We start from the raw sequence: 27,447 nt of genomic DNA, 5'->3' as shown, positions 1-27,447 counted from the left end.
AGCAAAGAGCCTTAGCTGCTTTTGATAGGCTTATGCAATGGTAGGCAGACTGCCAAAAATGAAGCAGAACAAAACAAGCTCTGCTGCTCTGTGTGGTATCAGAAATGTTATAAATACATGATGGTGTTGGTGGGGAAGTAGATGTATAGATGGAATGAGCAGAGTAATTTTTGTATTCAGTTTCTATGTGAGTGAGTGAAATTTCACTACTATGTAAGTATACCTAAAACTGCAGTTTTTTACTATTTCTTTAGCAAGTTGCTCGCATTATCTTCAAGTATTCATATGAGAATTTTCAATGTATGATATGAGAGATCAAATACATTGTTTTTAATTTGGAATATAATTCACACTCCTGTGGCAGCCATCCTGATTAGGTTCATCTATCAATAACTGTTTGTAATGATGGGCATAACTGATTCTTAGTTGCATTCAAAAAGATTGGATAAATCTACTTTATGTGGAAATGAAAATATCTTGGATTTTTCTGAACTTCTGAATAACATATGCTTGGGTTATAATTTCATTTAACAACATAAGGCTGAAGTGAAACAATCTATTCTAGCCAGTTCATTTTCTCCTTTTTCAAAATTTATAATATTTAATTTTCATCCACTTTGAAGGAAATAGATTTGTAAAAAGTCCTATATGTGACTTCCCAGATTTGATGGGAGGAAGAAAGGATACTAAACACCAGAGATTTATGCCCAGAAAACCTCTGCCAGCTTTAGAAATGGGTATACATTTCAATATACACCCAATGAAATTTCCCGGTGAGATTAAGTAGAATGGTAGTGGTTCAAGGTCATCTCACTCAAACCATGCAATGCACCTTTTCTGCCGTGGCACTTGCCATCTGGAAAAATATAACCCCAGAAATTCATATGGCTCCCACCCCACAGCTGTTCCAGAAAATATTTAGTTCTCTTTTTCTTTGTGTGTTTTGTAAGCCACCAGAGGGTTTTTTTTTTAGGAGTCAGGTAGATTCCAAATTGAATAAAAGAAATATCCTAGCTTAAATCAGCAAAAGGGTGAAGAGGCTCCTTGACTTTAAGAACCATTGAAAATTCATCTGACATCTTTCTAAACTCACTAGTTGTCTCTGCACTTAGTGTTGAATTAAAGCTATTGGACAGACAGAGGTTACAGCCATCAGTTGATTTCCCCAGTTGGGTAGAATCATTAACCAAATGAATGTAGTTAGATTTCTAGGTGGAGATTGTCTGTTGGAAAAGAACAACTCAAAAGAATTACTGGATGTAAATCTAAGAAGTTGCCTTATCCTTACTTTATTTAGTCCAATATTGTAAGCACTGACTGCAACCTGTTTCTCAGAGATTCAGATAGAAATTTTTGTAGTCCTGTCTTGAAATTTCAGGAATTGAAACTATTACTTTATCCATGCAAAGCCTAATTATTCTCTATCTCTACATTGAAACAATGTAGGGATAGAGCTTCAAAAAGCAAAACATCTGCATTAATTAATGTGCTTGTAAATTGTGTAAACGTCAGGTATCCAAAATTAAAATGATACAAATCTGCTTTGATGTCAAACAAGAGATTGAAACAGAGTTAAGTGTTCTGTTTTCACCTTACTTAGAGAATGAAGATTCTCTGTGGATGCTCTGTTATATTTCCTCTTGTAAGGGAACAACAGTTAGCAACAAACTCTATCTGCTGCTCTAATGCAGATCCCTGAGAAATGCTTGCTCTAATCTTCCAGAGGGAAAGAACTGGTTAAAAAAGAAAGCATCACGTTAATTCTGACATCTTTTCAGCTAGAGAGGGGGAACATGTCACAGGGAAAGAGTGAACATGTTAAAGTGATATTAATGTGATTGCATGATAAGCCTCTGGTTCTGAAGAGCATCCTTCTGCCGGTGCATTGCAGAAGAAGAGTACTTCCCCTCCATTTGAGCTGGATTGGAGGATCTGTGTAGAGAGAGTTAATTGAAATGCAGCACTAAAGCAGGGCTATAGGTTCCCCATTGCTGTATTCTGAAATGTGGGTTCTCTTAGTTAATGCTTGACAATGAAATGCTGGCAGAAAACCGAAGAAATGGCTTCAGAAGAATTCATATGGAGACTGTATTCTGTTTCCTTGAACATTGGTAGGAAGACCTGGTTGCCTTAAATTATGTTTGTGCATTTGGGATTTATCTTTGTGTCTGACAGGATCTTTTATCTGAATCAAATTGTCATTGGAATAATTACTGAATCATGTTTAGCTGTGCTGATGAGGAACGTGATTATTTGTTAATTGGGAGTACGATTTTAGCATGTCTTTTTACAGCTGTTGTAACAATAAATTATGGTTGTCGGCAATAGAGGCATTTGAAAGATATTATTCATAGATTGATCTTGTTCAAGGAAACCAGTTCCACTCAGATGCATTATTTTCTTCCAGGATTGTCTTCTAAAATTAAAACTTGAAAATGCCTGTTGTAAATGCAAAAGGTTGAAAGAAAATGGTAGGTTGTATTTTTACTGGCTTGTTTGAATCTGTTTAAAATTGCATTATTTACATTTAATATCTCTGTCTAAAATATGTTTCTGTTTTTTATTTTAAAAAGTGAAATGTTTAAAATCATTAGTTTCTTATTTGTGTGCAATTATTTGTCCTGTAGAATCATATAAAAACACAGAAGAACTTTCTGAATATGATTTGTGAATCAGTGTAGATTGGAAATCTGATATGAGTGTGGCCTTAAGAATGTATGTGTCCTATATTTGATAGATAATTTTAATTGTTCCAAAGCATTTTTTTCTATATATGTACAATAAGCAACTGTGTGGTAGTATTTTTTTTATTCTACAATCTTCTCAATATTGCTATTGAGAAATAATTATTTTATTTTAGATTTACAATAGTTGTAAATAGTAATAAGTTAAAGCTTTTAGGGTATTTATAGAGTGCTTTTTCTTTTTACTTCAAATATATAATCCAGGTAGTAGATTGTAAAAAAATATATATATACCACAAAATAAGCAGTATTGTTTGTCTTGCTATGGATTCTATGCAGTAAAAAACATACAGTAAAAACTTAACAGCTAGCTGTGAACTTGTCAAATTCATCACTGAGCTCAAATTTAAAGATCTCACTTTGCTAGCTGATTTTTCTAACCTTCTGTAAGAGGGCAGCACAAGGATGGATATTAAAATGCATGTGTCTCTGTGTGCAGTATTCGTTTTAATTTAATATGTTTGATGGCAGCCCAACAGAAAGTATAATCCAGTAACAAGATTATGCATTCTATAGATATTCTTGCTGTAATGTCTTACCTCCTGCTGTATGTGTGAGGAAGTACCACTATTATAATTTCTTGCAGAAATCTGGTGATACTCCCTTATCCCTCAATTCATATTGAGGGATAAATGTATATAAAAGCCCTGTTATTTGCCATTCTTTATTACATTTTTTTTGCCAAATTCTGATGTTTCTTTATATTATTTTTTTCAATAGATGAAATACTTTTTTAAATGGGTGGTTTTCATATACAATGCTTACACAATAGACTAGTTCATAATTCGTATTTATTTGTTATACCTGGGTATTTGGGGTCTGTTAGCTACTCCTAGTTCTGTTAATTCAATGGAAAAATAACATTAAAATCTTTAATAAAATAATTAAACATTTTTGAACAGCCATGGAACAATGGGAGAAAATTTACACCACCTAGAATTTCCAAAACCACCCCTTAAAACAAGACACTGGTCACTTGTATTTCTCCTCTTGCTAATCAGCTTATCGATTTCTATTTAGAAACACTGGAAATATTTAATGGAGTTCCCTAGATGTGTAAGAATTCACTGTACCTGGAAACACCAATTTTGCTCTGCCTGTTGCAAGCACTGCATGGTCAAATTGATTCAATAAACACTTTGTAATAACTTCAATTGTCATTTACCATAAACATTTTGTGAAATGTTATTTTTATGCCCCCCCCTTAGTTCAATAAGATGTTAGGTGACAAAGGTAATTCATGAGTTTTAGTAGAAGCCATTGTATTCCAGGAATGCAAGTATTCTGTTCCAAATCAAGGGCATAGTCAAAGTCAACAGTGATTGATTTTTATTTATGACATTTCCACATTCCATTGGCTTTGCTGCTCTTCTCCGTTCTTGCTGACCAATGGGGAGTTGAGAAGTTTAGCTCTTCATTCTGCACCCCACCTTCCATCCTCATACTTTCCTTGCTGTATTGCAGGGGTGTCAAACTCGCGGCCCGTGGGCTAGATGTGTCATGTGCTGGCCCCGTTCCTGCCCGGTTTAGCAAAGGGGGGAAAAGTCCCAATATGTCACGTGACTACGCTGTGACAGTGCGAGTTTGACACCCCTGCAGTATTGGCTTTCACAATAAGGAAGCAAAACAAGCGCTTCTATGATGATGGCAAAACCATCTTTCTCTCCCTAATTACTGAGGGTGGAGTAGCAACATGGTACTAGAACACTTGGAGGAAAATCTAGGAGATGAGAATCCCTGCTTGTAAGATTCTACAATTCCAATAGAAATACTGTAAAGGTATCTTCATGGCATTCCTTTTGGAACAGCAGCTGAAATGGGATTGGCTCAGCTGCCCAAACCCTGCCAATTATGGGGCCTGCAAGCATCCTGGAGACAAAGGTATAAAGTGCTAATCCCAAATTGGCTCAGTCATAACATGTGGAAAAGGTATTAAGAAAAGCCACTGCCTGAAAGCTGCTACAAACTAATGTAGTAGAGGTTATGTATGCTGAAGAATATTTCATCCAATTTCAATAGAATGTGCTTATGTTTCCAAAATGTAATAGTTATAAATTACTGTAGTAACTAGTAATTTTGCAAAAGTGAGGCCAATTTATCAGGAAAAAGTTGGGCTAAGTATGTGCAATTGGCCTTAAATTCTAGGTACTTGTATTTGGAATTAAGTCTGCTTGATTTTAGTTGAAATCAACATGCTGCATTGGACTTGAAACTGGATGGCCATGCCAGATCCTTATTAAACTATAAAACCCATCAGGTGTCCTTAGGCCAATCACATTTTCTCTTCCTAAAGAATGGCGTATCTTTTATACTATGCCAATGCTGGACTAAGTCTAGGCAGACCCAGGCTGGCTGATTTGCTAAATTATTTATAGAACTGTTCATTTCACAGTAGCAACTCTGGGTGGCATACAAAGATTACAACCATCACAATAACACCTGAAATAAAACCATATCACCAATACCAACAGAGCTTGCCTAACTGCATGTTCCTGAAGCCTGGACAAACTGCCAGGATCTTCAGAGCTTTTCAAAATAGGCTGTTCAAGACTTTGCTCAACTCTGGACATTTATTGGGTGACTTTCAATAAATCAGTCTCTTTGGCTTAATCTACCCCACTAGTAGTGGCGGGTGGGAATTGGAGGAGGGTGTACATTGCCTTGAACTCCTTGGTGAAAGACAATAAATAAATAAAAACAAAATATTACTGTCTTGATTTGAACCACTTGGAGGAATTTTTAAAAAAGAATTGATATTTAAAAAGTGGTATCTGAAAATATATTACCCTTTGTCTTATGTTGGGTTTTGTTTTTAGGTTTTGTTACTCAGAAAAAGATGAAGATGCAAACACTAATAAAGTTGCTCAGTAGAAAGTCAATTTCATTGTTATCAGTGTCTCATTTCACAATAGCCTATTCCGCTAGGTTGGTTTCAATATTTCCAAATAAGTTGTAGTATATCATCAAAAGAATTGCAGAAATAGTATTGAGAGAATTGATTGAATTTGAAAACTTACTACTCATAATGACAAACACCTGTTAGGTATAATTTGTACACTACTTGTGAAATATGACTCAGAATCTCAACAGGTTAAAGATTTTATGTTCAGCTAGATGCAAAACTTGTATATAGTAATAGAATCAGTGGGCATTTAAAAATATTAATTTTATTCTAAACATTATACTTATGGAATATGATTTTCGCTTTGAGGTTGATACCTTAAATGTGTGGCAGAATTGTAAATTTATGACAACAGAACAATTCTAATCCCTACTTACATGAATATGGTTACAATAGAGGAAACTTGCCCTCACAGTCAAGGAAAAGGTCTCCATAGATACTGGTTTTATGTCTAGCCAAAAGACCGTGGGAAAAACTTGATGAATGTAGAAATACTTCTAAGATATATACAAATAGTGTATTTAGAATGTTTTAGACCTTCTTGGATTTGGAGTCCCAAGTCGTCTTGCTTCCTTCACAGGTCTTACTTGAGGCCCCTTTGCACTCAGTAGAAGCTGCAGTGAGAATTTTACTTCCTCTTTGTATTACCTACCTGGTCCCTCCCTCCACCACACACATACGCACACATACCCTACGAAGGGCCAGGACTTAAAGTCCAGACTCGCTGTCACAAAGGGAATAGTCCAGATTCCCTTTTCAGAGTCCAAATCCAGCAAGTCCTAGGAAGAAGTTAAGGCTAATGAAATGCACCAACAGGAATACCCCATTCCTGTTGTTCCCCATTCCTGTTGATTCTTCCCAATCTAGGTTGATGATGAAGGGGCTAAGCCACCTCCAAACAAACTCTGAACATGCTTTTCCAAAACGACTTCTGAAGCAGAAAAAGAGACAGCACATGCAAACTATAGACTGACTGCAGGTGACCCTTGCAATGCCAGAGGAACTGTCAAAACATGTGACACAAATGCTACAGTTTGTCAATTTCTGTTCTTCACTGACCAAGACAAATTAGATAAAGTTAATAAATCCTTGTCTCCTGCTGCTCCTGAACTATGGTGGCGCAGTGGTTGGAATACAGTACTGCGGGCTACTTCTGCTGACTGCCGGCTGCCAGCAGTTTGACATTTAAATTGTTACCGGCTTAAGGTTAACTCAGCCTTCCATCCTTCCGAGGTTGGTAAAATGAGGACCCAGAATGATGGGGGCAATATGCTAACTCTGTCAGCAACCACTTAGAGAGGGCTGTGAAACACTGTGAAGTGGTTTATAAGTCTCAGCCTAAGTGCTGCTTGCATTTGAGTCAGCAAAAACAAATTTGATGTAAATACCCTTTCCCTGAAGCATTCAACTCAGATGAATAGACCGTATTTTCTTAATGGCAGTGATAAAATGATTAGTATAACTAATACGAAGGTCTGTCTTCAGAACTACAGATTAGGGCATTGCAGTTCTTCAGATTTGATTTGGTTTCGAAGGACGTGGATGTACCACCTGTCTTTAAGTATGCTTAAAGCTTAAATAGCTATGTCTATTTGGAGATTTATATATCAACTATATATAAATCTGTTCTCAGTGATTGGGATGCATTTGTAGTTTATGCTCTGTGAGAAACAATGTATCCAATGGCTCTTACAAAACCGGAAATAGTATCCCCCAAATTTAATTTTGTTTAAACTAAATCCTATTAAAATGTTGGGGATTGTATTACATTTATGTCATGTCTAAGTTCTCAGAAACTTGACATTTTTGTATGACCTTGACATCCTTGTAGAAATTTTAAGGTGAAATCACTGAAAAAATTGTAAGATTCCAAGCAATTGGGAGTTCTGGAAAAATAATTTGATTCACAGAATGCTTGTGTTCTTTTTAAAAAGTACTTAAAATAACTTCTATGTACTGCATTATTTGTAAAACAACTGGGATTATGGTACATAAAATGGGTGGTTATGTAAATATTTAAAATAAATAGCATGAGAGAAAGAGGTTGAAAAACTATGATTTTGAATAAACTATAGTTTCTGTTTAACCTTTGAGTTTTAAAAGCTGTACTTCACCTGAACCAAGCACAGGTAGAATAGTCTGGATCAAACAATAGCATCTCACTGACAGTTACTATTTTAATATTCAGTTGTGATTTGCTACTTTATCTCAACCTCCATTTAGCAATAATGCTGATTATTTATGTGTGCTTATGTCCAGGTAACATTCCATCTTGTTGCAGGCATTTTATCTATTACTTTATGTCCCAACCTTCTTCCAAGAACCCAATGGCAGCTTGAGTGGGAATCATTCCCACAATGACAATCCTGTAAAGTAGGTAAAGGCTTGGACCTGGGTTAGCCTGGAGCTTGTCCGATTATTGACCTCTGTGCCATGCTGGCTTTTCATCCAACTATCTTCCAAAAAGTATAAAAAAAGTATGACGATATTTCATTGGAATTGCAGGCTTGTCAAAAGAAAAAGAAATCTTATTTGAGCAAAGCTCAGATTTTCAATGCCTTGTTTGTGCTCCAATGCAGTTTGTTTCATCTTTGCACAGGGGAGATAGAAGAGCAGGTGGTATTTGTTCAGAACTTCCAATTAATACTGTTAAGTCCTTGTTCTCTTTGAAGGTGCTAATTAATTGTGGGTTGTTATGGAGACTGGAAAAATCTGATTGAACCTGACAGATTAGTATTCAGAAGAAATAGGAGCAGTATCCTTTTTCTTACAAATTATGATTTCTATGACAGATGTATTTGTACCCACAAACTCTGAATTCGCAAAAATGAGTTACCAAATATTTAGCATTCCTTCCCCACCCACTCCCAGTGATTGTGAGTGCATCCTGCTGGAGTACTTGGAAATCTTCAAGTTTTGTTACCTATGTTAAATTTAACTAATAGCCATCTCGAAGGGAGGGAGAGAGGGAGATACATGTAATATGTATCTTTAAGATCTCTCAGCGGCTTTTGATACCATCGACCATGGTATCATGCTGCAGCGGTTGAGGGGGTTAGGAATAGGGGGCACCGTGATGCAGTGGTTCTCCTTCCTCTCCGACCGCTCGCAGTTTGTGTTAGCAGGGGGGCAGAGGTCGACCTCGAGGTGCCTCGCCTGGGGGGTGCCGCAAGGGTCGGTCCTCTCGCCCCTTCTGTTCAACATTTATGTGAAGCCGCTGGGCGAGATCATCTGTGGTTTTGGGGTGAGGATACATCAGTACACTGATGATACTCTGCTGTACATGTCTACCTCAAACCACCCCAATGATGCCCTTGACGTGATGTCCGCTGCCTGGAGGCCGTACGGGTCTGGATGGGGAGAAATAAGCTCAGACTCAACCCTTCCAAGACTGAGTGGCTGTGGCTTCCGGCGTCCCGGTATAGTCAGCTGATGCCATCGCTGTCTATAGGGGGTGAATCTTTAGCCCCCACAGAGAGGGCTCACAATCTGGGCGTCCTCCTGGACGCACGGCTGTCTTTAGAAGAGCATATGTTGGCCGTGGCCAGAGGGGCATTCTATCAGGTTCGCCTGATTCACCAGTTGCGTTCCTTTCTGGACCGGGGCGCCTTGCGCACGGTCATTCACGCCCTTGTTACCTCTCGGCTGGACTACTGTAATGCTCTCTACATGGGGCTCCCCTTGAAGAGCACTCGGAGGCTCCAACTGGTCCAGAATGCGGCCGCGCAGGTGATTATGGGTGCAACCCGTTGCGCTCATGTAACATCTCCTGCGCGAGCTGCACTGGGTCCCAGTGGTCTTCTGGGTGCGATTCAAGGTGTTGGTTACCACTTTTAAAGCGCTCCATGGCTCAGGACCTGGGTACCTACGAGACCGCCTTCTGCCACCGATAGCCTGCCACCGACCAGTTCGCTCCCACAGAGAGGGACTCCTCAGGGTGCCGTCGGCCAAATTATGTTGGCTGGCGACACCTAGGAGGAGAGCCTTCTCTGTGGGAGCCCCTGCCCTTTGGAACGAACTGCCCCCAGAAATACGCACAATCTCTGACCTCCGAGTTTTTTGCTGTGCCCTCAAGACCTTGCTCTTCCGACAGGCAGGGCTATCTTTGTAATTTGTTTTAAATTTGGAGTTTTTAAATTTTTGGGTTTTTCACGAATTTCGGCCGCAAATGTAAGAATTTTAATAATTTTTAAATTTAATTATGATGTTTGTATTGTGTTTTTACTTGACTTACTTGACTCCGGACCACCCGGAGTCCTTCGGGAGAGGGGCAGTATAGAAATAAAATTATATTATCTTATCTTATCTTATCTTATCTTATCTTATCTTATCTTATCTTATCTTATCTTATCTTATCTTATATCTTGAGTTTTGCTTATCTTCAACTTTACTGCTGCTTTCCAGAATGGTTCCAATGATGGTTCTGAGATTTTTGCAGGGAAAGTTTCACTACTCAGTCAGGGGTGTCCACATGTAGAGGATCAAAAAGATCAAGATGGCAGCCTAGATGATGCCAAAGGTCAAAACCATGCAGTTGAACCCCCACACATTTTAATTGCCTGTGCTCAGTAGTAGCATTTGTATGCTCACTTAAAATATTTTGCAAGCTCACATTGAATTATAATGGTCTCATTTAAACATATAGTAAATAAATATTTACTCTATGATTCCTAATCTAGAGACTCTGCTCAGTATAGTAGACTTTCAAATTAGGAAAAAAATATTTCAAACCGGATGAATAACAAAAAATTGGCCTCTAGAGCAGGGGTGTCAAACTGGTGGCGCATGGGCCGAATGCATCATGCCCAGGCCATGCCCACCTTTTCTCTGCAAAGGCAAAAAACATGATATGTCACATGATGTCATTTGACACAATTGAGTTTGACATCTGTGCTCTAGAATCTTGGGATGGCACTTACACAAAAATGCCATCCGCATTTTTAAAATCAATTTTTATAATTTTGATGTGATAGAAAGGGTATACACATTATAGTACTTTTAATTACTACCAATCATTGGTACTGTTACTGTTTCCAGGAACTCATTTTTCATATTGTTTGATTTGTCTTTGTCTTTATATGTACGGTGGATAATAAAAATATACAATAATGTGGTTGCATAAGTGTACACTTATAAGTAGGGATGTGGCTGTGTTAGAGTTAATCACATTCAAACTGGTGTTGAATACTAGTCAGTACAACAGTGCACGTCACCAAAAGTACATCATACCCACAATGAAGCATGGTGATGGCAGCATTATGCTTTGAGGAATTGGGGCTTTAGCCAAGGTAGAGGGAATTATGAACAGTTCTAAATATCAATTTTGGCACAAAGTCTTCAGGCCTCTACTTAAATGCTGAAGATGAAGAGAAATTTCATCTTTCAACACGACAATGACCCAAAGCATACCTCCAAATCAACAAAACAATGGCTTCACCAGAAGAAAATCAAGAGTTTTGGAATGGCCTAGTCCAGGGGTGTCAAACTCGCGGCGTCACGTTATCGTCACATGACATATCGTGACTTTCCCCCTTTTGCTAAAACGGCAGTGGGCATGACCAGCATGTGACGCATCTGGCCCGAGGGCCATGAGTTTGACATCCCTGGCCTAGTCAAAGCCTGGACCTGAATCCAATTGAAAAATCTGAGATTTTGTATAGGAGATGGTCTCACAGTCTGACAGCTTTTGCAAGGAAGAGTGGGCAGAGATTCCCAAGGCAAGATGTTCCTACCCCAAAAGATGGAATGCTGTCATAAAATCAAAAGGCGCTTCAACAGAATATTAGTTTAAGGTGGGCACACTTATGCAACCATTTTATTATAAAGTTTTTATTTTTTTCACCCTGAAAGATTTCAATTTGCTTTCAATTATTTATATACACAGCTTGTATCATACATTAATAGTGGAAAAAAAATCTGAATTTATTTATCTTGGTCTGATTTTTTTACATCTCAAAAATCTGGCATTTTAAGAGAGGCATGCAGACTTTCTATATTCACTGTACGTAGATCATAAGTTATGTTTTTCCAAACCATTGTTATAACATGCAATATGGGAGTGTTTTAAAAAGCAACTTTAAAGCCCTACTGTAAAAGAAAATAGTCAAATTGCATATCATGAAAAATTTAGTGAAAACAAAATTAATATTTATTCTAGTACCAATTGAAGAATGGTACAACTCTAAAAGGTGTTAGTTTTTTTCATGTAAAAAAATTGGCATTGTCTTTCATTATGTCACATTTTTAAAGAAAACTCCATAAACTGGGATAATTTAGTCTTCCAATTGTTTTTGTGTATATATATATATCTTTCTAAAAACACACATTTGTTAGAAAAGTAAGAATAATGCGCCGTATGCATTTTTCACATAAGATAATGCTCAACTCTTAAGTCTCATGTGGTGTTAGATTAGCTGTTATATTTCACAGTGTTTGCAGATGTTGGTATGCTATTGTGGGAAAGTGTTGGCTTTCTGATTGCACCTCCAGTTAAATATCTATCATGGAAAGGAGTTACTGCCAAGGAAAGCAATGCAAGCAGTTTCCTCTCTCCTGTGTTGAATAAGATGAGAACAAATCCTGCAGCACAGTGGTCTGTATCCCCTCCCTTCCTTCCCATTGCAAGTTGTTTATTAAACCAGAGTTTTTCTGGGAGTTGTTCTTTTCCGTTTTGAATGCTTTGTCGAAAAATCAATTTTTGCTTTGAAGATCTCCGAAGCAACATAATTTGGATAGACTGACGGACAATTAATTCTTGCTATATGATGAGTCCATAAACCTTGAATTTGAACATTGGTAGGTTTCTCTGCCTTATTGAAATCAGCAGCCTAGAAACAACCTTGACAGAAAACAACATTCTTTACTGCCAGATCTAGGATTTGAAACTTTTAGTTTTCAAATAAAAGATGTCTGTTTCATTAAGTGCTGGTTTTTGAATATTTGAAGAAGACCTGTATGGATATCTATTGCTTGGCAATTCAGAGGATATTCCTATGCAATTAGTGAAATGTGAAATGATAAACAGATGAGAATGCTGTGAAAAGATACATGGTAAAGAGAGAGACCGTACACTTGGATGTAACTACAATCAAAGATTCTAATTAAAAACACTTCTGGATCAAGTATATGTCTAGTTTCTTTTGATTTGAAGGACTGGCTAGTAGAGAAATAGTGAATGTCTTTTGTGCATCAAGAAATTGGATGTGCTTTGAAATTTGCTCAGCAAAGTGTACAGTAAGCCTTCAAGAAATTCACTGCTTTTCTTAATGAAATAAATGTGATTTAACTTTATTCTTATAATGTTGCGGTGTTTGATAATTTTAAAAAAGACTCACTTTTAAGTAGCATCGGAGTACCAACTGCAATCAAGGTTTCAAGACAAATACTGTATAGGTTTCATTCTAGGAAACGTTAAAAATTAATGTGACAACAACACCATGTCGCAGCGTGGATATTCAAGAGATGGACAAGAAAATCATCACCAGATACTTCACAGAGTCAGTCATTTCCGCCAAAGGGTTACCTCAACTATTCAGCGATCTCTTGCAAAAAGGCATGGAAGAAATTACGCTTCCCACACCTGGTCGGGTGAGAACTGCCCCAAATTTTTTTTTAGCATATAACTACTATCTATAAAAGTATAATGCTTGTTTTGTAATGCTCTTAATTTATTGGAAAAGATATGTACATCAATTGTTTATATTAGTACTCTGCTGGGTCATTAAGCAACCTGGGTTTTCCTCTACCTAAGCTAATAGATAAGCATAGCTCCATTCTCTTCAGAACAAAGCGAGCCTGCATGCCTTAGTATAAATGGTTTTCATTTGAAGTCTTTCTTTTAACTAATATACACTGCACCATTTTGAATGTTTCTATTTTCTGTGGTGGTACTGATATGCCTGTCTTATGCTGACCAAAGATCATTTAAAAATGGATTTAGCATCAACTAAATTGATATCCTCAGAGTTTCTAAATTAACTGTTAGTAAATGTATCTTCAGATACACAATAACTAACTTTTAGTATTTCATCATTTTAAAGACTTACATTAATAAAACTACCAGAATCAAGCTTTGGATATTATTATTATTATTTATTAAATTTTTATACCGCCCTTCTCCCAAAGGACTCAGGGCGGTGAACAGCCAAGATTAAAATACATACAATATGAAAATTAAAATAATTTAAAACATAATTAAATCAATTTGGCTTCCCCAATTTAAAACCCCTTACCCATAAAATTAACCAGTTAAAAATTTTAAGCCAGCCCGGCTTGCTGAAATAGAAAAGTTTTCAGGGTCCGGCGGAAAGTACAGAGGTCCAGGATCAATCATATGACTGGGGGGTAGCTCGTTCCATAGGGCGGGTGCCCCCACAGAGAAGGCTCTCCCCCTGGGGGCCGCCAGTCGACATTGTTTGACCAACGGCACCCTGAGGAGACCCTCTCTGTGGGAGCATACTGGCCGGTTGGAGGTTATCAGTGGCAGAAGGTGGTCTCGTAGATACCCAGGCCCTAAGCCATGGAGCGCTTATGACTCAATCATTTAGTTCTGGTTGTATAGTTTGCCGAAAAGAAGCTTTAGGGTTTGAAATTATTTATTTACTAAATTTATATGTGTCCCATTGTGCTGGTCCAAAAATGATCCACAGTTATCTGCTAAACTAGGGTCTCTAGTGGATTTCTTTTCTTCATAATGTTTGGTTTTTGTTTATTTGTTTGCATACATACACAAACGCACAGCTGTAATAAACCTTATCAGATTTCTAACTTGGTTTTCATCCATTTGGCTCTCAATGAAATGCACCATTTGAAGAATGTTCATCCCAAAGTATATAGTTAAAGGTCTATGAAGATTCTCAGTCATCCAGGACATGGTTGTCCCAAAGATGCTTTCTTTCAAAAGACAACTGGACTTCCTTGTTTTGCTAGAAGACGTTTTGCTTCTCATCCAAGAAGCTTCTTCAGCTCTGACTGAATAGTGGAGAATGGATGATTTATATTCCTTGCAGTCATCTGGTTGTTAGCCCTCTTTGACAGAAAGCACCTTTGTGTTACAAATTTATCTAATTTGTTCATTTGCTTATAGTTTTCTTGACTTTATTTTTATTTGCCTTTTTTCACTTATTTTATACTCTTTACATTCTTTTAACTGGTCAGTTTTGCCTCTATTTTGGGATGAAGTTTTACTGACCAAGTAGTTTTGACCTTCAAAATTATTATAAATGTGAAAGTGACATTGGATGAATCCAATATCCTTAGAAGCTCCTCTGAGTTGCGAATGCAATGGCTTCCTTTGTCTCCCAGCACTCAATAACACAGATTGACTGAAATCTTGCAGTTTCCTTGCAAGGAGCAGCTCTCTGGACCACAAGTGGGTGATCACTCTTTATCCAGAGATGTTCCATTAGATTGTGCTTGCTGCCAGTCAGTTTTGGCTGCAGCAACATCTCTGCACCTTTGGAGAGGTCAAGTTCGCTATTCCTTGTCTAGAAGTCCCCTCTAATGGACTTCCTTCACTTCTTAATAACATGTTTTAACCTTACAGTACACTTGTAAGCCTATTAATATTTGTGTTTAAAATGACATACCTAGGTAATAGGTAAAATGTAGAAGTGAAGTATGGATTTACTAACATAGTGACATAATAAATACAACATATGTTGTTTAAACAGAATAATAACATGCATAGCCATATTAACTTTGGATTATTGCTCAAAGCATATTTGTTTATCGAAGGTGAGGGTATAAGCCAAATCAAATATTCTAGAAAAAGAACTTACAAACTTATATTCATAATTAGAGAAAGCTGCCCTTCATCCTTGAAATAACAATATGTCAAAAATGTTTTTTTAAAAGAGGTTTTCTGTTGATATTAAATTTGGAGATAAAACTGATTAATTTTCTTAATACTGTAATATCAGTATATGATAATCATTCAGAACATGGGTTCCACGGCTATGGTTGAAATTATGGACAAATATATGGATCTCAACTGCTGTGCCTTTTTCTAACATCCTTGTAAATTTTTATTTGAAAGAACTGTGCTTTTCATTCAGTTTTCCCAGAATTCTCAGCTCAGGGTGGTTTTTAAAGGGTGCAAGAATCAATTGTTGCATTTATAGGCACTATTGTTGCACAGCAAGTCATCCCTGCTAGCAGGGGTGGGTTCTACTTACCTTTACTACCGGTGGGCAGAGCCTCCCGCCACTTTTACTACTGGTTCTAAAGAACCAGATAGAACTGGGAGCAATCCACCACTGCCTGCTTGCCTCAAGCCTTTTTCAGACAATTCCCCAGAAACCTCTGGTATAGAATTTGAGGAATCAAGAACCAAGAAAAAATAGCCTTCCTTCCTCTTTCTACTGATTGCACTGGTTTCCTCAGTGGAAAAAGTCTCTGGATTCTTCCTTCTTGCTTGTTGATGGATCTCAGGATTCTAATGAAAGCAAAATAGATTCTACAAGACTAGAGCATGCCTAACTGTTCACTGCCATGCTTCCCTTAGGCTAAAATGTCTGGCCTAAATTTAGCAGAGTCAAAATTCTCCTTTACTGCATTGTCATCATCTGGATTAAAAATAATATAAGAATCCTTTCTTAAAAGCCAAGACGAAAGTATTCATATCAGCTAAATAAGACACAAAAAGGCATAAGAAAAGGCTGGTTCTGCTGCTACTGCTGTGATTACTACAGCACAAGTACATAGTATAGTAAAAATGAAGTGCAAGAATACTCCAAGGTATGCCCCCAAGGATTGGATTTGCAAAATTTATTAGGTACCAGGACTAATATTTCCTCTCCGAAGTATTTATACTTCAACAGAAATTGTTTCTCACCTTCCCCAACACCTTTATTCATATGTACAAATTATATTCTTCAAGGTGTTGGTGACCACCTTTAAAGCGCTCCATGGCTTAGGGCGGGGTATCTACGAGACCACCTTCTGCCGCCAATAGCCTCCCACCGGCCATTTCGCTCGCACAGAGAGGGCCTCCTCAGGGTGCCGTCGGCCAGACAATGTCAGCTGGCGACCCCCAGGGGGAGAGCCTTCTCTGTGGCGACACCTGCCCTCTGGAACGACCTACCCCCAGTGATACGCATGATACCAGACCTCCGGACTTTTTGTTGGGCCCTGAAAGCACATCTATTTCATCTAGCTGGGCTGGCTTGATCCCATCCTTGCGGTTTTAATTTGTAATTGGTTTTAACTGGGTTGTTTTAAATTGATGGCCAAAATTATTTAATGTCTTTTAAACTGCTTTTAAATTTTATATGTTGTGTTTTACCGTGGCTGTTCATCGCCCTGAGTCCTGTTGGAGAAGGGCGGTATACAAATATAATAAAATAATAAAATAAAATAAAATAAAATAAAATAAAATAAAATAATAAAATAATAAAATAAAATAAAATAAAATAATAAAATAAAATAAAATAAAATAAAATAAAATAAAATAAAATAAAATAAAATAAAATAAAATAAAATAATAATATAATAAAATAAATAAAATATAAAATAAAATAAAATAATAAAATAAAAAAGAGCCTTGATAGCACAGTGGTCTACGCACCCTGTTATTAACACAGCTGCCTGCAATTTACTGCTGGTTCGAATCTCTCCAAGGCTCAAGGTTGACTCAGCCTTCCATCCTTTCTAAGGTAGGTGAAATGAGGACCCAGTTTGTGGGGGCAATAAGCTGACTTTGTATAAATATACAAAAGTATGAAGGCTATTACTTAATGCATTGTAAGCCACCCTGAGTCTCCGGAGAAGGGCGGCATATAAATCAAATTTAAAAATAATAATAATAATAATAAAATAAATAAATAAAATAATATAAATAAATAAATAAAATAAAATAAAATAAAATAAATAAATAAATAAATATTCTGGAATGTGAAATCAGGTGCTTTTAGAAGATAGCAAGTAGTGCCTCCTGGGACAGACACCTGGCCCATCTAGTCCACCAGTTCACCCAGTGGTCAGCCAACTACACAAGGAAGTTCTGGTGAAGGGAAAATATAGTTTCAAAGTAAACTATAAAAGTTCAGGTTATTTGTTTATATAGTGTCACTATAAATGCACATTTATAGTGTCACATGCACTTTTATGTTTTTATCATGATCTGTGCATGTGGCTGGGGAAAGATGTTAGAAGTTCATGGTGTACCTCAGAAATGGCTGCTTTGTACTTCCAATATTAATCTATTAAAATATACGTGTACAGATTTACCATATATGTAAATGTTACCATATTATATTCTATTGCTATTGAGATAATCCATAAAATACACTTAAATTTTATAAAATTGTGATTCCTGCTTCTGATGCCTTATTATTTTAATTTTGTAAGTTTTGTCTAATACAGCAATTGAAGTAGTTTTATTAATGCACATTTCAGTTGTTATCTAGAGCTTTTCAATATTGGACAATTATTTTAGCTGCTAAAATTAGATGAGTTCCTTATTTTTAAGTTTGAGATTTGGTCATGTAATTAAATGCAATAAGCCTAACTCTGAGGAGAATTCAGTTATTTGTTTAGTCATGGTACTTATCTCTGCCCAATTTATCCCAAAATGGAATAGCTTTATTGGATGACCACCACAATTGAACCCCTTCCCTATTTTTTTTACATTTCCAACATTTGGAAGAATAATTTTGATGTATCTATATGCCAATCTAATTAGACTGAAGTGCAGCCATGTATAATCTTTCATTGCAGTTCTTGCATTGAAGCAGAATCCATCCAGTTTCCATAATTTCTGCCAATTTTTTTCCAGCATAGATTTACCAAGATCAATATCCAAGCTTCCTTTAAACCATGGGGTGGATCTCCTATGTTATTTGCAGTATTATCCTATACATTTTTGAGGTTATTGCTTTTGATTGTTCTAAGTTAAGTATTACATTCTGAAAAATTATATAACACCATATTGCTAAAGCTCTAATATTGCTATTGTTCAAAAGAAATTTGAGTTGATATCAAAAGATTCATATTAACTTACCACCTATTTGTTTATCTGTCTGATCTTTATTGAGACGTTCCTTATTTCAATAAAAATATTTTAGTTTATAAAGATTGTGCTCTCTCAAAACTAAAAAAGAAATAAAGAAAACATATATGCCTATCCTTGTAGTTAATTTTAGATCAGAAGAATACTCTCAAGGTGTGGTTAGTAAAGTAGGCCTACCTGGTTTAAGTAAACATCCTGCTTAAAGTTACTGTAAATAGCTTTTATTGCTAAGAGTAATTTAAGGATGACAGGCAATTACAAATTGCTCTACATAGGTTATGATTTTAAAGGAACACAATTCATTCAGGAATAAAATAAATCCTACTTGTGTGACGATGAGTTATGCAGCTATTTCAGTAGAAGAAATGGAAAGTTACTATTTCTTTTCCTGTCATTGCTCTCGCCTAGTTTCTATGGTTCCTGGTAAGTACTTAATTTCTGTTTTGATATCCAGGTTAGAGAATTCAAGTTACAGTTTATGTTATGTGACTTAGGTTAGCCTTCTGCAACTTGACTGTGGGAGTTCAAATCTATACATCTGAGAGTACTGAAATATGTGGGAAACACATAAGAGGTAAGGTCAATTTAAGCACCAGTTTGGCTTAATAGGCTATTTTGGAACAATTTAGACATTCAGTGCAAATGTGTAGAGTGAGAGACTGAGGAAGAATTCTCTCTAATGTTGTATACTGACATAACTATTTCTTGTAGACACAGATTAATCCAAAAGATTTTAAGGGAGAAGACATGTGGCCAGTCATCTACACTCCTCCACATCACCTTCTCTAGCTGTGGCTGGGTTCCTTCTTCAAGCACCATTTTCAGAATTTGAAGGGGAGAGAATTGTTCTTTATCGCATACATTGATGTGAGAGAAACTAAATACAAAGTGGAACAGTGACAAAAATAGCTACTGAAAATGAACTAAGACTTGGGAAGGGGTGAAAAAAATGCACATTTGTACAGGTAGTCCTCAATTTACAACCATTCATTTAACTACATTTTAAACTACATTCATTCATTCATTAAACTACATTTTTATGACAGCCTCATAAAAAGTGGTTACAACCTTTCTTCACACTTACAGCCATTGTACCAGCCTGAACATGGCTGGGATTGCCATGTTTAACACCCCACCAAGACATAAAGTCCATTGATTAAATTGGAAGTTACTCATTCTTTAAAATTAGGGGACAGCATCACATTGTAGGAGACTGCCTTGTCAGCAGTCTTCAGTTCTCAAAAGTTAGATTATAAATTCAATATGTAGATAAGTAGTAATGCCTTCTGGTAACACAGTACTAGCTGCTTTTAACTGGAAACATAAGAGTTGCTGCTGTGAATTGGGCAGCTCTAAATCATTTCAATAAATGCATAATAATCAACTATAATATCCACTTTTAAAAAAACCAATGTTAACCAGTGATTTTGCCATTCATTAGGGTTCCTCTCTAAGATGAAACTGATGGCAAGTAGGATGAGAACCAACAAAACATAGAAATATAATAGTAAAGAAATGGAAGTGATATAGAATTTCATACCGGCTGTGTGCCATATTTATACCCAAAAGGTAAATGTTAAAAAGAACCCCAAAATATTACAGTTATATGCATATCTGTACTTGAAGAATGGATAGGTATATTAGGATTTTTAAAAAAAACACTTAAAACCTGTGGCAGTGCAGTGTCACCTAGAAGAATTTTAAAAAATATAATCCAGCAAGTAGTCTCTGTGATGACTGCAACCTTGACAGGATGAACAGTTCAAAGTGATACTTTAAAAATTCTCTTTGGTGACTAAAGAATGGGAATCACTTTGCAGACATGCACATTATGTAATTTTTGATGGTTTTCAAGTACACTGCCTTTAAGGCATTTCTGCTGTTTTGGACATCTGAATGGTAATATACAGAGTAATGTAAAATAAAATAACTTCCTGTAGCTCTTTTGTAGGGCAGAGGCTCTTTAATATGGAAGTTATCCCTTGTGTACATAGCAGAAAAGTACATAGAGAAATAATATAAACAGCACTGTAAAAGGTGACATCCCTTGTTACTCAGTCCTATTCTTTGCATCTGGGATTAAACAGGAAGGGTCATAGGAAATTAAAAAAAAGAGAGAGAAGTCATTGTTCTAAACGGAAGATCGTTTGCAAGATTAAAACTCTTCTTTGAGGTAAGGACATATTTCCCTTTGGATCTACAAAGGAACTTAGGACACAGTTCAGTTCACTGTGTCTCTGTGTTATGAAAAAACAGACATTTTATGGAGGCTGTTTTCTGTATGAATAGGGTTACTCTAGCTGAACCGCAAAAACTAGATAATAGCAGTCAGAATATTTTACATATCTGTCCTGCCATCTTTTGGTTTTTCAACCCATGTATAATTTCTGATTATTGACTTGCTGAATTTTATTTGTAGTTAATTGAATTTTTGTCATGCTCCATTCAGGCTTTTGGACTATAATAATCTGGCATAGTTCTCAAATGTCAGGTACAAACTTTAGCTAGAAAAAGATTGCACTCTAACATTCTAGCTGACTAGATGAACAAGTTTGTTCACAAGTTCCTTCTTTCTCTTCCTCTTCAAAAAGCTCTGTTTGTTTTATATAGTAGACTTTCAAAATTATGCCATGCATCCAAGTGCAGAATTTCCATTGGCTGATAGGCAACATTGCTTATCAAGTTGAGGACAGTGCTCACCTATGGAAGGGATTTCAGGTGCTTTAAGGGAGAAATTAACACATTAAACATCTGCAAAAAATATCTATTTTGTCTTTTAAACATCTTCAAACCACAAAATTGCAAAATGCCCACAAACATTTGATTTCCACCCAACCCCAACCTTTTACCACTTGAAATACTGGCATCCAGATTTGGTCCCAAGGGGATGCAGTCAAAGAACTGCTTGTCTTTGTTCCATTATTTGAAGAAACAAAATCAGAATGTGGCTGCTTGTAAAGAGAAATAAGTGGCCACCATTTATATGTTTATTTTATCTTTTTAAAAATTTCCCTTGAAGCCTGAGAAATAGCAAGAGTTTCAGACTCACAGCCATGAGTGCATAGAACCATCAAATTAATTGTGTGTAGTCTGTGCATGAAGACAAAGCAAGACAGGAATAGCAGGAAGTATAACAGCAGCATGCCAATCTTAGAATAGAATAGATTTTTTTTAATTGGTCAAGTGTGATTGGACACACAAGGAATTTGTCTTGGTGCATATGCTCTCAGTGTACATAAAAGATACGTTCATCAAGAATCATAAGGTACAACACTTAATGATAGTCGTAGGGTACAAATAAACAATCAGGAAACTATCGATATAAATCATAAGGATACAAGCAACAAAGTTAGTCATACAGTCATAAGTGGAAGGAGATGGGTGATGGGAATGATGAGAAGATTAATAGTAGTGCAGACTTAGTAAATAGTTTGACAGTGTTGAGGGAATTATTTGTTTAGCAGAGTGATGGCTTTCGGGGAAAAACTGTTCTTGTGTCTAGTTGTTCTGGTGTGCATGCTCTATAGCGTCGTTTTGAGGGTAGGAGTTGAAACAGTTTATGTCCAGGATGTGAGGGGTCTGTAAAATCTTTATATTTATATATTTTAAAAAACAGCTGGTGCTGTTGATCCTCTGGCCATGAGGAAATTGTGGTAGAATGGCAGACAAGTTGGCATACTTACAATTGTGCACTGTAGCCCTACCCTAGCTCTGGCCATGGTCTCTCAGTTCTCCGCCAATGTGATAGGTAATGGCAAATCTATAGGGATCTGGTTTCTTCTGCGTGAATAGGGGCGATAGTCTGCTCTCCTTCATAGCCGGAGGTTCACTCCCCTCCTCGCCATGTTTTCCAGGAAAGGCTGAGAGTTCCTGCTATTGCTCCTATTTCCTACTTCCTTATGTTCTGTGGCTATTCACTAGAATAGTAAACCCTTGCAGATTGTCTCTGGGAACATGGCTGGAAGGAAAGTACATTTCTTGATATGAAGGAAGGCAAATATTGACTCTTGGTGTAGCCTCTTACAGCTGGACTTTGCTGTTTGGGGCTGAAGCAGAAGAACTACGTCATCCTCTCTAGGTCTCCCCTTCACCCTTTAACCAGGAGATTTCCCACAGGGGCCTTTCCCACCATATTCCCACCTTTGTCCACTGCAAAGCTGTTCCTTGGTTTCTGCCCCAGGCTGGTCACTTCCTATCCAGGACAGCCCTAGGAGATAAGAATTTTGTTCAACTATTAAACTTGATTTGAAATCCTAAATGTTCAAGATTCCTTATTACTCACAGTTTTGACCCATCTTTTATAAATAAAAGAAAATACTGCATTAAAAGTAAATTTTATTTTACAAAGAATATTGTTTTAACTTTATTGCTACTGATCAGATCAAATCTATTGATATAAAAACTGCATATTGAGTATTTTTAGCATGTAAATGTACAAGACAAAGCAAAACTGAAATTCTTAACAGTTGTTTCTCTCAGTTTCATTTATTTTTGTGCTTATTTGTTTTACTGAGTCCAAGTTTGCTAGTAATCTTGAAGTCACTAATTAACAGATAATCTGTTCAACAGTTACTTAAAAGGATCCAATGAAGTAAGAACTTTCTTAACAATAGTAGCTGAAAGTTCACTGGCCTGCTTGAATTATATTTAAGGAGGACCATCTCTTTTTTAAAAAAATCATTTTATAAATGCCGCTAACATATAAATAAACAGAATTAGATCATATTATGCTTTGTAATCTAATTCATCTGCATGGATAAGAAATATTTATAGGTCTCTACATTTCTGTAAAATTTCAATTATCACATTTTATGCCAGCGTATCAAGAACTATGAGAATGATTGCATTTATGCTACTTTAAAGAAGGATTTGTAAGTAGCGTAAAGGGAAACTTTGCCTTTATTGAAAAATAAAAAATCATAATTTATGGATATTTATTAGAGAATGTACAATTGTTATTGCGCACACACACGTTTTTGTGAAGCTCAAACACTACATGGATATTTGAGAGCTGTATTTCTTGTCTGCCTTTGCTTTAAATGTATGAGATCTGGGGGTTTTATTTCAAATGTGAACTTCCCTTTCCATTTCAAAGAAATGTTCCATTACAAAGCTCCTTAAGAGAGGCAACTATCAGGTGACCTCTGATGTTCTCTGAAGCTGAAAAGAGATGGCTCTACTTGATAGGTTACCATTTGTTAAAGAAGGGTTCCTTGAGGGAGGCTTTTGACATGCCACTCCAAGAGAGGAATTAATTTGTTTGGAAAATTGGGTGTTAAATTTGCTGAGGGACTGCCCTCATATTCTGAACAACCGACAACTCAAGAAGGTAAATTCAGTGCATGTTTGTTTATGACCATAGAATAGAAAAGCAGGAGTAAGCCAGTAAAAGCTAACCCTTGCTGGTTCATTGAGTTTAAATGTAATTAGAAGAAAAGGCAGTTCGTTCCACTAAAAGTTTAAACTTCCACTGGAAGTTTAAAGTGAAAGGCAATGAGATTTTCTTGTGTTTTAAAGCAAGGCTCACAGATATACTGAATTTTCAGTACATTAATTTATTGCAAGACTTTGAATTCAATGTTTTTGTTTTACAAGATTATTGCACAATTATGAGATCTTTTAAAGAAAAACAAAGGTTTGTATGACTTTCATGGATTTTTTCCCCTCTTCCTTTCTTTTCCTCCTTTTGACGTTATTGTACTAATGTAACTTTAGTGATTTTTGTACATTGTTAGATTATTGTGCTTGTTTTATAACATATCTTATATTCTTTTTATAAAACTAAAGTGTTTGTGTATTACAAAATTATTTAAAAATTCATTTGCATTTATTACTTTGAATGCTGTTTAAGTTACTTGCTACAGGATGATGTAAACAGAATGATTGCATACAGTTAGTTCTTCTTTTATAAACCCTTCTCTGACTTGAAACAGGCTGTGTGAGACTAGTGCAGGCATGAGGATATAGTGCTTTTAAATGTTTTTATTCCACTGTTTCTCAAACTTTTTAGCACAGAAAGTTCACTCATGCACACAGAAGCGTGTATTTAATTGAACTTAATTAAACTTTCTGTTGTAATCTTGCCTTTTAAAAGGGTATAAATGAAACATTGGAGACCCTCTTTTCAGTAAATAGTGAAGCTACAGTTCACTATGAAACTGAAAGCTTGTTTTTGTGGAAATTTGGGAGGAGGGGAGAGAGAAACCAAATACTGCTGAAGATTCTGTTCACGTCGTTTGCCTTGTATTCTCTTTGGTGTGTCTAACTGTTGCAAAGGAATACAGCACAGGATAGAGAACTGTCATGTCAGGTTGGTGATTTGCATTTTAACATTTCTTTTTTCTAAATAATTCTGTTTAGAGTAAGATTTACATTAAATGACAGTCGAAACCTCATTGTATGGTGTGAATGAACAGCCTTCTTTTTAGAGTAACTTCAGTCTTCCCAGGGTATTTTGCATTCAAGCCAATGTGATCCTTTTTATGGCATAGTTTCTGCTGAACATAATAAAAAATTGTGGTTAAGTAAACATTAAATAAGCTGAAACATAGCTTATAAAAATTAAATTTTAACCATTTACCAACTACAAGTTTGCAATATTTTAAGGGAACAAACTATTTTAGGTGAATTCTAATAAATATCTATTCAACTATTACTCCAGCTGCTTTGGTATAAATCATATCAAAAAAATCATGTATCATCTTTCGGCTAGAATTATTGTTCAACCCAGTTTGCCATTGGAGAGGAAAAGATCTTTTCACATGCTTTTTCTGCAAATTGAGCTACTGTTAAACAACAGATGAAATTTCATGAAACTTGCATTATGGCATTATGCTAAAATAATATATAAAAATGAAGCCTTTTCACAGCCACTGTAATAATCTATGAGGAAAATAATTCTTTAGCCTTGACTATCTTGAAGTTCATTCATTGTAAAAAAAAATTCTATAAACTGAAAGACTACTCTTAGCCCTTTCTAAAATGTTATTGATAGTTCAGATTGTATGCAAAAGGATATGAGAGACTCCCAACATCTTTCATGGTCTGTGGGACAATAATAGACATACCCATGAGTTTGAATTTGACTTACAATAGGAACATGACCTTGTTAGCTTTTGATTGATTGATTGTTTGTTTTAATTCTCAGTTGGGTTTAGTTTAGAGGATCAATGTGAGTTCTCAATTGTTTAACTTTACAAAACCTCATTCCTTCATTAGGTAATAATAAAGCAAAGTATAGATGACTCATTTTCTAATATAATCAGTCCTAAAATCTCCTCAAATATTGAAATTTTAATGCTTAATTTTATTGATTAAATTGTATGCCACCTACAGCCTCTCTCTGAGGGAGATAGGTGGTTAAGAAATTGAAATATAAATAAATAAGTTGCCTAATTGTATTGTAGTTCCCTGGATCTTCCCATTTTCCTGTTATTTCTATTATTGAAGTCATAAATAATTGATAATTGATAATATTATCAATGATATTTTAATAAAACCATCTTTTTCATCATAACCACGTTTATTAAACCTATTAATTTTAAGTGTGCAACAGAAATGGTGCTTATATAATTTTCAGATAGAATATTTTGAAATGACAATGCATTTGAAAGAGTCCAGCAAGGTTAAAAGAGAAAGAAAAACTAAGATTAAAAAAAGAAGGAAAGTGAAGGTGAATATTTCTATGGTTTTGCTATTCGTTCAATTTCTTTTTGGAACTAATAAATATTTTCGGGTTTTTTTCTCCGTCTCTGTTTCTGACCATTTTTGTTTGAGTTTGTTAAGGAAAGCTTTGTAAGGGAATGTTAAGTGAAGAAGACTCAACATGACATCTGCTCCTTTAGTTCATTCAGTGCTTTGTAGTCATTTTCCACATAAAGATCCCTACAATCTAATCTTTTTCTAATTACAGCTTCCTTGTTGAGAGTTAGACCAGCTGCTGGTGGAGATGAGATGGAGCCCAAAGGAATACAAAATTAAAGATGGGCCTCAGGGCTTCAGCTCCCATTTGTAGATGATGAATGCTATGTATTTAAGTCATAATATAGTCAACATTCTTAAATAAAATGAAAGATTCATGCTGTAGACTTATTACAAAAGATTCCTTTGTATTTAATGAATAGTATTTCACTTCCAAGACATGATTGTCAAATATGTGTTTTATGTACTTAAAATAGAACATTTTATCATTAGGTTTTTCTTTGGCTGTCCAATATCTCTGTTGTTAAGAATGCAAAAAATGTTTTCTTATTTATTTATTTTTTGCATTTCTTTCATTTATTTAGTAACAGAATTCAAAGATTCCTGACAGCTTTTTAAAAAATGATAAAAAATACTTTTAAGAGCATCCATATTATTACTAATGGGGAGTTAACTGCTGCCTTTCCCAAGAAAATGTCTTTCCGATATGTTCATGAGTTATTAGAATTCATTTCCTAACTGGTCACTTCCTACATAGCTGAATATTCTGGGAATTCTACTTTCAGTTATCCAAAAGAAGAGAAGAAGGAGAGAAACATTTATTAACATGTTAGGAAAAACTTTATGTCCCTGCTTAATAAGTAGCAGTACCAGATCCATATGTGTGGGGGACAATGTGCAAGTGAGAAAGCTCTAATCTTTTTGCGTTCAAATAACTTGCTTGAAACTTGTCTAGCTTTGGTTCCAAGACCAAGATCTAGACAGCAGCAATGAGCTGTAGCCAATAGGTTCTCAAACTAGAGTTGAGAAGGATAAATGGGAAAAAGTGTTATCCCTTCTAATATTGCTGTTATGTTTTACATACCATAGGA

General features: G+C 36.0%; 1 protein-coding gene across 9 annotated transcripts in view; it reads left to right on the top strand.

Moving 5' to 3' along the window:
- The window catches only part of MCF2L (MCF.2 cell line derived transforming sequence like), a 90,932-nt gene that overhangs the window by 14,111 nt on the left and 49,374 nt on the right, over positions 1 to 27,447 (top strand). The window contains exon 1 of one of the 9 annotated variants that reach the window (XM_087895424.1): positions 195 to 213. The exons of 3 other annotated variants lie outside the window; for them this stretch is intronic. Coding sequence is in view for 2 of the 6 variants with exons in the window: in XM_087895419.1 (XP_087751545.1) it covers positions 13,083 to 13,233 (151 nt within the window). In the remaining 4 variants the exon portion in view is untranslated. 5 more of the 9 variants (XM_087895420.1, XM_087895421.1, XM_087895419.1 and 2 more) reach the window with 5 other exon arrangements.

Source organism: Pantherophis guttatus, chromosome 5 (assembly GCF_059756535.1).
Source record: "Pantherophis guttatus breed Tessera chromosome 5, ASM5975653v1, whole genome shotgun sequence".
NCBI classification, from domain to species: Eukaryota; Metazoa; Chordata; class Lepidosauria; order Squamata; family Colubridae; genus Pantherophis; species Pantherophis guttatus.
The sequence above is the reverse complement of the archived record's forward strand: the minus strand, read 5'-3'. Positions and strand labels throughout refer to the sequence as shown.